The sequence below is a fragment of the Gymnoscopelus braueri genome, assembly GCF_963280865.1.
Source record: "Gymnoscopelus braueri genome assembly, chromosome: 23".
Taxonomy (NCBI): Eukaryota; Metazoa; Chordata; class Actinopteri; order Myctophiformes; family Myctophidae; genus Gymnoscopelus; species Gymnoscopelus braueri.
In genome coordinates, this window is record NC_137625.1 from 32,443,921 (window position 1) to 32,452,422 (window position 8,502).

Genomic DNA, 8,502 nt, shown 5'->3' on the forward strand with positions numbered 1-8,502 from the left:
TGCTATTCTCAAATAACGTAGGTATAAAATAGGGCTAAAGTGGTTGATGTATGTTTTATAATCTAATAATTTATATCTGCAAAGTAACTAGTAACTAAAGTTTTCAAATAATTGCAGTGGAGTAAAAGTACAATTTTGCCTCTGAGATGTAGTGGAGTAGAAGTAGAAGTACTGAAAATTGAAAATACTCCAGTAATGTAAAAAATACCTCAAAATTTTACTTAAGTACAGTACTTGAGTACATGTACTGTACTTAGTTACTTTACACCACTGACACACACATACAATCGCGCACACACACCCATATGGAGATGGTTGAGTGCCGTCATTTGTCCCTCATCTTCTGCCATACAGTACAGCGCCGTTGACCCACCGCGATCGCCTGAGGTCATGGATTTATTCGACGCAGTTCCTCTCCCGAACCACCCGACGACACAAAAGATATAAAATCAGAGTTATTTATTGGCACATAAAACTAGGTGGTTTCGCCAAAATGAAACCTTGGAGCGGACGGGCCCCATATTGAATTCTTCAACACGGTGCTCAATCGGGAAGCCGATTGTCTTCTTCTTACCCCCCTGGGACTCTCACCCCCGTTGCATGTTGAATTTAAGCAAACGGGCCAATAAAAGTAATTGATAAGCTCTCATCGAGATATATGGTGATGAATGATGCATATTTGCGACGTGATGTATCAAACTATACCGCGGAGCCATAAAGGAATGGCGGGTATCCCCCCCCCCCACCCCATCTAATGGGAATGTACATAAAGTCATTCCCCATAGTCGATGTGGCGGAGTGGCTGAGACAGGCAGCTATATAGGGTTGTTATTGGTCCATCACTTATACTTTATGAGCATCTCTGAGCAGAGATGCCTACAGTATAACCACCTCGGGTGGCCTGCTGGTCACAGGCTATTGGCTGATCCATTGATCTGCCCCGGAGAGGCAATGGAAACATGGCATCAATCTCTCCCTCAAGTTGGATCCTGAGTGGAATAAATTAGCAGACGGTATTGGTGAAAGTGTAAAAATAAAATAAATTAATGAAATAAAATTTAAATGTTTGTGCTTCGGATGGTCCAGGGGGCTATAAGTACCAGTGGTGGAAAAAAGTACTGAAGTTTTCTACTTAAGTACAAGTATCAATACTGCAATGTAGAAATACTCTGTTGCAAGTAAAAGGCCTTTGTTCAAAATGTTACTGAGTAAAAGTATATACAAAAGTATTGACATCAAAATATACTTAAAGTACCAAAAGTAAAAGTACTCAAATGTTTGAAAATAGCAGATCTACTTGTAGATCTGCTATTTTCAAATAGCCTATATAGGGCAAAAGTGGTTCATGTATATTTTATAATATAATCATTTATATTTGCAAAGTAGCTAGTAACTAAAGTTTTCAGTAAAAGTATTAAACATTGGAAATACTCCAGTAAAGCGAAAAGTCACGGCCCCCTCACACATTAGTAGGACACTCTAATGCGTGAGGGGGCCGTGATTTTTCCATTACTTTTTTCATTTATTTTTAATATATTTTTTAAATGTTTATTTTATTTGAAAGTGAAATATCCCTTTAAGCACAGTACTTGAGTAAATGTACTTAGTTACTTTACACCACTGCTACACTGTAAGTACTGGCAATGTGTGTGTGTGTGTGTGTGTGTGTGTGTGTGTGTGTGTGTGTGTGTGTGTGTGTGTGTGTGTGTGTGTGTGTGTGTGTGCATGTTCATGCGTGCGTACGTGCGTGCATGTGTGCCTACGTGTGCATGTGCTTGTGTGGTCCCCCAAAGACCAGTCGGATTTTCATATGGTGCTTAAATTATAGTGATTTTAATCTAAAATACATAAAATAAAGGTCTGTCTGGCCATATGGAAAAGGCTTCATTCCATTCAGAAATACAACAGTGTTTTTTTCCCCAGATGTCAAAGCTTAATCACTGTTCTCTAGCATACATGTGGATATGTGCTGCCCTCTGCTGGATAAACTGTGAGCACTGCTTTAAAATTACTTTTCTTTTCACTGGTTGGCCCCCATAATTGGCAAAACAATAAGACCTTATTGATAACATAACATTAATATATAATAATAATACAAAAGATTATGTTCATAATGTTTGCGTGTGAAAGTATGCTTTTTACTGGGGAAAGAAAAAAGAAAGAAAGAAAGAAAGAAAGAAAGAAAGAAAGAAAGAAAGAAAGAAAGAAATAAGAAAGAATCCCCCAAATAGCTCCGTCACGGCTCCGTCCAGCAAAATTAGTTCAGTTATTTCTGTATTGACCTCTGGCTCCCTCTACTGTCCTTTACATGTCATTGTCATTGTCATAATCATGGCCCCATAAACCCTAACGATTTTCAATTGTACATGTCATCAGTGATGTAAAGTAACTAAGTACATTTACTCAAGTACTGTACTTGAGTGCAATGTTGAAGTGTTTTTACTTAACTGGAGCATTTCCAATTTTCAATACTGCACTACATCTCAGAGGCAAATATTGTACTTTTAGTCCCCTACAATTATTTGAAAACTTTAGCTACTAGTTGCTTTGTAGATTTTGATTATTATTGCAATATATAGGCCTACTATATATACTTTGGCTATTTGAAAATAACTGATCTACAAGCTCACAACACCTCTGATGCAGTAATTGGTGGATTTTGTTGTTTCTTTTCTGTTTTTGGTGACTTTATTTCGGTTTTAGGTTTAGGTTAGGGTTGTTATTTAATTAATATTTTTGCCTGATTTTACTTTATTTGTTCTACTTTACATTTCACTTTATTTTTTGGCCATACTTTTGCTGTTTAAATAACATTGCAACGGTAATACTAGTGTGTTTTAAATATATATAAAACAAAACGAAATATTTAATAGTGTTAGTTGTATTTTGATTATTGCTTGTCAAACGTTTTAGCTAGCCTATTTGTTAAGTTAAGCTGTAGTTTTGCAGCTAACGTTGCATTCGTAGAAAACACGATGGAGATAAGAATCCATTTAGCCAAGCCTGGCATATTTTATTAGAAGGGCTGCACTCATCAGTCTCAACGGTGACAGCCTCCACTGAACACAGGTGGTAATCATAGAGCTGTGATTAGCTTTAGGAGGCAGGCATGCATCCTATACCTTGTACCTTGACGACTGTGGCACAATCATAACATTGCACATCATATAGAACAGTGTTACATACAAGTGAGGACATATCCCATCAAATTTTAACACCCCTACTTGTTCTCAGGTTGTTGTAATCTTAAACAAAAACAAAACAAAAGCATACAGAGTGAATGTGAAACCGTCTTACACGTCCAAAAATAATTGCACCAAACTTCTTCAGTTTCAATTTAGTTACAGGTTTTGTCATTAGGCCTATATCAGCAACCATATCATCTGTAGGACAATACATCAGAATGATCTCCCCTCACTCACAGTGGATCTGATAAAGTGGTACTTTATGTCCACGTGCTTGCTCCTCTGTTAACAGGGTTTTTGGCGAGAGCAATTGTTCCCTGATTGTCCTCATGTACTAATGTTTGTGTGTACTTGTAGTTATCTATACCTTCTAGTAACTGTTCTAGATATAGACACTCCTGTATGGTTGAAGCCAGTGCCATGTACTCCGCCTCACATGTGGAGAGCGCTACTGTAGGCTGTTTTCTAGTTTTCCAAGACACTAGAGAACTGTTATTACCAAGACTCACACAGTATCCTGTGGTACTGTGCCTGTCGCTGACATCAGACGCCCAGTCAGCATCACTGTAGGCCTGTATACCTAGCTTCTCACTGTTTCTTTTGAAGTACCTTTGAGATATCTTAGAACATGTTTCACAGTAACCCACTGCTCTTCTGCAGGCTCAGCAAATTACTGTGATAACCTGCTTACCACAAAGCTTAAATCTGGTCTGATCAGTCTCAACGGTGACAGCCTCCACTGAAGTGAACTGGTCCACACACAGGTGGTAATCATAGAGCTGTGATTAGCTATAGGAGGCAGGCATGCATCCTATACCTTGTACCTTGACGCCTCACTGTGGCACAAGCATAACATTGCACATCATATAGAACAGTGTTACATACAAGTGAGGACTTTATATCCCATCAAATCTTAACACTATTTAATCTGATTGTTAATTAGCTCTGCATGGTTGCTGCTTTTGCATCCTGATTAGTTACTAGACCAATTTAAAATGGTAGATGTTTTCCTTTTTTAATAATCCATGCTAATTATTATTGAACCATTGTAGAGGTTTATATTTCACGAATATACATAGGAACCTATTCTTTACTATTACTCCAAGTCACGTCAGTAGCTCCATTTTACGGCGATCTAGTCACTAGCAGACCTACAAGCTCACAACGCGTCACGAATCACGATGCAACGCGTTGTGAGCTATTATATCTGCTATTTTCAAATAAAATCTTGGGGAAAACTTATAATAAACCGACCTGGCAACACTGGCTGCAGGCACCGTAACTCACATCAAGCATAAGGCTTTACGCATCATCAAATAAGGCCTCACCGCATAGTTAAACTCTTTAGTCTATTACAACCAAATTCACCCTGAGACAAAGAGCAGGGCACGGCGGCCAACAACACAAGCACTGTAACGCACACACCAACATTGCACTGCGTAAAGACGCACAGCAGCAGCGCACAGCAGCATATAGAATAGAATAATAAACTAGTACTGTAGGCTATGTTCCACCTTATTGAATGAGTAGCAGTCGCATCAGTGCGCTTTTCTCCGCGACCAGGTCGATGATGCAGTCCTTGTCCAAAAACACAAGAGTCTCTTTTTCAATTGCCATCAGCATAAAGGCCTCGATGTGTTCCTGTGATGCTGTGCTCCTCAGACGGTTTTTGATTAATTTTAATGTGGAAAAGCTTCGCTCACATGCAGCTTGAGTCACTGACAGTGTTAAAAGGAACTTGTACATCAGCAACACCATTTCTTATGCTAGTATTTGCTTCATCACCTACTTCTCCAAAGCTTCTTGGGCCGTTCCGGCTCCATCGTCCACCTCCACGGCAGCCGCAACATTATTAATATTATCCGTCAGTGCTGACTCCTCCTCGGGGATAATAATGCACTGTACAGCGCCGGGTTCTGCAAGAATAAGATCCACGACCACGTCCCCGACGGTGGGTGAAACATCTCCCGTAGCAGCGGTGCTACTAGTGCTAGCACTGACAGCAGCACTATGGACCGACATTAACACTTTTTTCAGCAGACTGCTGCTGGGCAAACATCTTTGTTATTTGTAAACATTTCCCTGCATCAGCCTCCAGACACAGTTTTTTAGCTCGTACTTTCTCCGCTTCGCCCTTTACTTTTTGGTTTTGTTTTCTCTCCATTTCACCTGCCAGTAGAATCCACTTGCTTGACCATTTTCTTAAAGGGCCGGTGGAGGTGCAGGGCTGGGTGTTTTTATTTTATTTTTGCCGCTTCTACCGTAATTGAACTAGTTGATGCGCAACAAAATTCGCACAGGGGCTCACTTTACCAGGCGTTCACGGCCGGTGGCTCGCGTTACCGCAGTCTACTTCGGGCTCTTCTTACCAGACAGTTTCCTGCTGCCGCCGTTGTGGACCAGACCTCTTCTCGTCACCACAGTGACCACACTGTGTGTCCGTCTGTCCGATCTCTTCGGACCCACGGTGTGGTGACGAGAAGAAGTCTGGTCCACGGGCACAGCGTGGAGAGAAGAGGAGATCTTGCCTACAGCATATAGGGAGAGGAGGTCTGGTCTGGCCACGGTGCGACTGACGACAACGGCGGCAGCAGACAGTACACTTGAGGGAGTAGAAAGGTGGTAGCTACAGTAACTGGATAGCCAACACATTCTCATAAATTGTAGTCCTATAGTGATGAATTGGGGAGGATAAATCACATAGCTGCAACAATATGTGACAATCAGAGTGCAAAAGTTACAGCCTGTGAGTGGAAGTGGTCAAGTAAATGATGAGCTGTCACTGGATAGAGATTCAAATTATACCTTGAATTATTGAAGGCACTTCAAGTTTCATAGCATGCTGTGTAAAAGACGCTTGGCCCACCATCCCATTTCTCGGGATGGAGAAAGAAACATTCAGTAAGGTAAGTAAACAGAGTTTGAGAAAAAATGCGTAAATAAAGTACAAAATATGGTGTTTTGAATGTAATGACGACACAAACTGGATAGACACTAATTATACTCTGAGAGCTGTGTTGTACTTTATAAACAGACTTTTGACATAGTTTTACTATTGTTAATATATGGACCCCGTCCCCTATCTTTTTCAATCCAAGTATTGTCTTTGTTTTTGGATTCTTCATTTATTTACCATATTAAAGCAATGCAACAAAGATAAATGTGTGTGTCGGGGAGGTGGTGGGTGACCTAAAAAGTATGCATGAGTGAGAAGGGAAGAGGAGCAGTCCTTTTTGGAACGAGACCGAATGAGGTGATTGATTGAGTTGATACAGTAGGTGAGGAATGTAAGGAATGACAGCTTGCTCAGTCTCTCAGTGGAACTGTATTGAACTCTGTATCTCACTGGTGGGCTTTGGACAGTTCAGAAACCTGCCTACCAATGACATCATCAATGGGCATTCCAAGAGAATAGAAACAGGCTTTCTCTTCCTGAAAGTTAGCATGCTGAAATAGAAGTCGTTGTTCTTGCATTAATTAACAAGGGAACCAGGAGACCTGGTACTGCCAGACCCCTAGTGGTTGAAATCTGAATGGCCGGACTTCGCATGACGTGTGTGCAGAGGAAAAGAGGGACAGGACAGGAAAAGAGGGACAGACCGAACGACCGACCGACAAAGCCTTGTGTAGGCCGATCCCTTGGGTCTGGCAAAGAAATACAATAAAAAGTATAAAGAGATTGTGTTTGAAATTACCAAACCGGCCTACCGATGATGTCACTGGTAGTCAGGTTTCCGAACTGTCCACAGCCCTCCTCTGAAACAGAGTGAGTAGACAGAAATGGTGCCATCTTATAATGAGCATTAGTGAGTACCAATTATTATGAGAGTGGCCTCAATGTCCCAGACTATTTATATGCAATACTGTACTAAGAGAACACATATTTATCATATTATCTCAGAGCAATAATGGAAGAACGGATTCTTCTCTTTCTTGATTATCCCCGCCACGCCTTGGGCAAAGCAAAGGCCTGGCAGCCTTGCAGAATAACCGGGCCGTCAGGGGCTATAAGTGCCACATTTCCATTTTTCATGTTGTGAAAATTATTTTACTTTTCTGAACTTTTGTTTTATACCGGAAGACACTTGAGGTTGGATTGGGTAGAAACTTTTGCCCATTTTAGAACTCTAGTTTCATACTGGAAGACAATTGAGGTTGGATTGGGTTGAAACCGTGCCCAAACATGGAGATGTCGTACGTCATAGTACTGACATCATAGTAGACAGCATCATAGACTGGCCTCACTTTCTTGTGGAGGTATGCGCTCTGCTCCGGCCCCTTCTGCGTTGTGCCTCTTGATAAGCTCCTCCACGTCCGTCTGCTTCAGCACCTTGATCTTTGTCTTGCCGTCTTCGCGCGTCAGGGTGGCGATCTCCACTTTGTTCGCCGAGAGCTTGCTGGCGTCCATGGTCCTGTTGAGGACTTTGACGGCCAGGGCCAACGCTGCGGCCAGCGTCGTCTCTCCTTCTTTGAACTCCTGCTTCAGCATGGACACTGCGGCGGCGCTGTTGTTACCGATGCAGGTGGCCTTCCAGCCTCCATAGTTGCCACTGGGGTCGCTCTGGTACAGCTGGAATCCGTAGTGTTTGTCCCAGCCCATGTAGAGCAGGGACACACCGAACGGTCTCTTGCCTCCAAACTGTGTGTAGGTCTGTTTGATGTCGCACAGGTGTGTCACCAGCTGCTCGCAGGGAATAGGCTCCCCGTACTGCAACACGTATCTCTGTGCAATTAGTCGCAGCTCATTTGTGAGAACATTAGCGTCTGATGTAATTCCAGCAACACTGCAAGCCATGTCCTCGTTAAGCTTGTAAATCTTCTCAGAGAAGATAACGTCATCAAGCAGTTTGTGGACGTTGCGTCTCTCTGCGGCTAACACGACGCCATCCTTTGCCAGAATCCCCAGACATGTTCCAGCATGGCCAATTGCTTCCATGGCGTATTCCACCTGGTATAAGCGTCCTTCAGGGGAGAAAATGGTTGTTCTGGAATCATATCTGCGAGACATTTTCACTTTAGTGTAGACTCAAATTGTGGAGAAAAACCTCTTTCACTTTGATGCTGGTGAAACTGTAAGTTCAGATTTTTTTCGTTTTTTGCGTTCGCTTCCCGCGTTCGCGCGTCCTACTTGTGATATAGACTCAAACCGTTGAGAAATCCTCTTTCAGTTTGATGCTGGAACTGTAAGTTAAAATATTGATATCTCACTACATGTGCAACTCCACTAATAGGACAGTAGCACTGACATGATTATTTATATCCCCAAACTCTCCCAAGATGATGTGTCACCTCTGTGTGCTGATTGGTCAGAGTATTT

The 8,502-nt window shown here is 42.0% G+C and overlaps 1 protein-coding gene across 1 annotated transcript in view; it reads right to left on the reverse strand.

Annotated features, from left to right (window-relative positions):
- The window catches only part of LOC308079637 (proteasome subunit alpha type-4-like), a gene marked incomplete at both ends in the record, with an annotated part of 39,959 nt that extends 31,766 nt beyond the window's left edge, over nt 1–8,193 (reverse strand). Inside the window, 5 exons of the mRNA XM_080421189.1 lie at nt 3,130–3,137; nt 4,010–4,021; nt 4,975–5,101; nt 5,555–5,713; nt 7,431–8,193. Coding sequence (XP_080277315.1) covers nt 3,130–3,137; nt 4,010–4,021; nt 4,975–5,101; nt 5,555–5,713; nt 7,431–8,193 — 1,069 coding nt within the window. The remainder of the gene's footprint in view (nt 1–3,129; nt 3,138–4,009; nt 4,022–4,974; nt 5,102–5,554; nt 5,714–7,430) is intronic.
- Between the last annotated feature and the right edge of the window lie 309 nt (nt 8,194–8,502).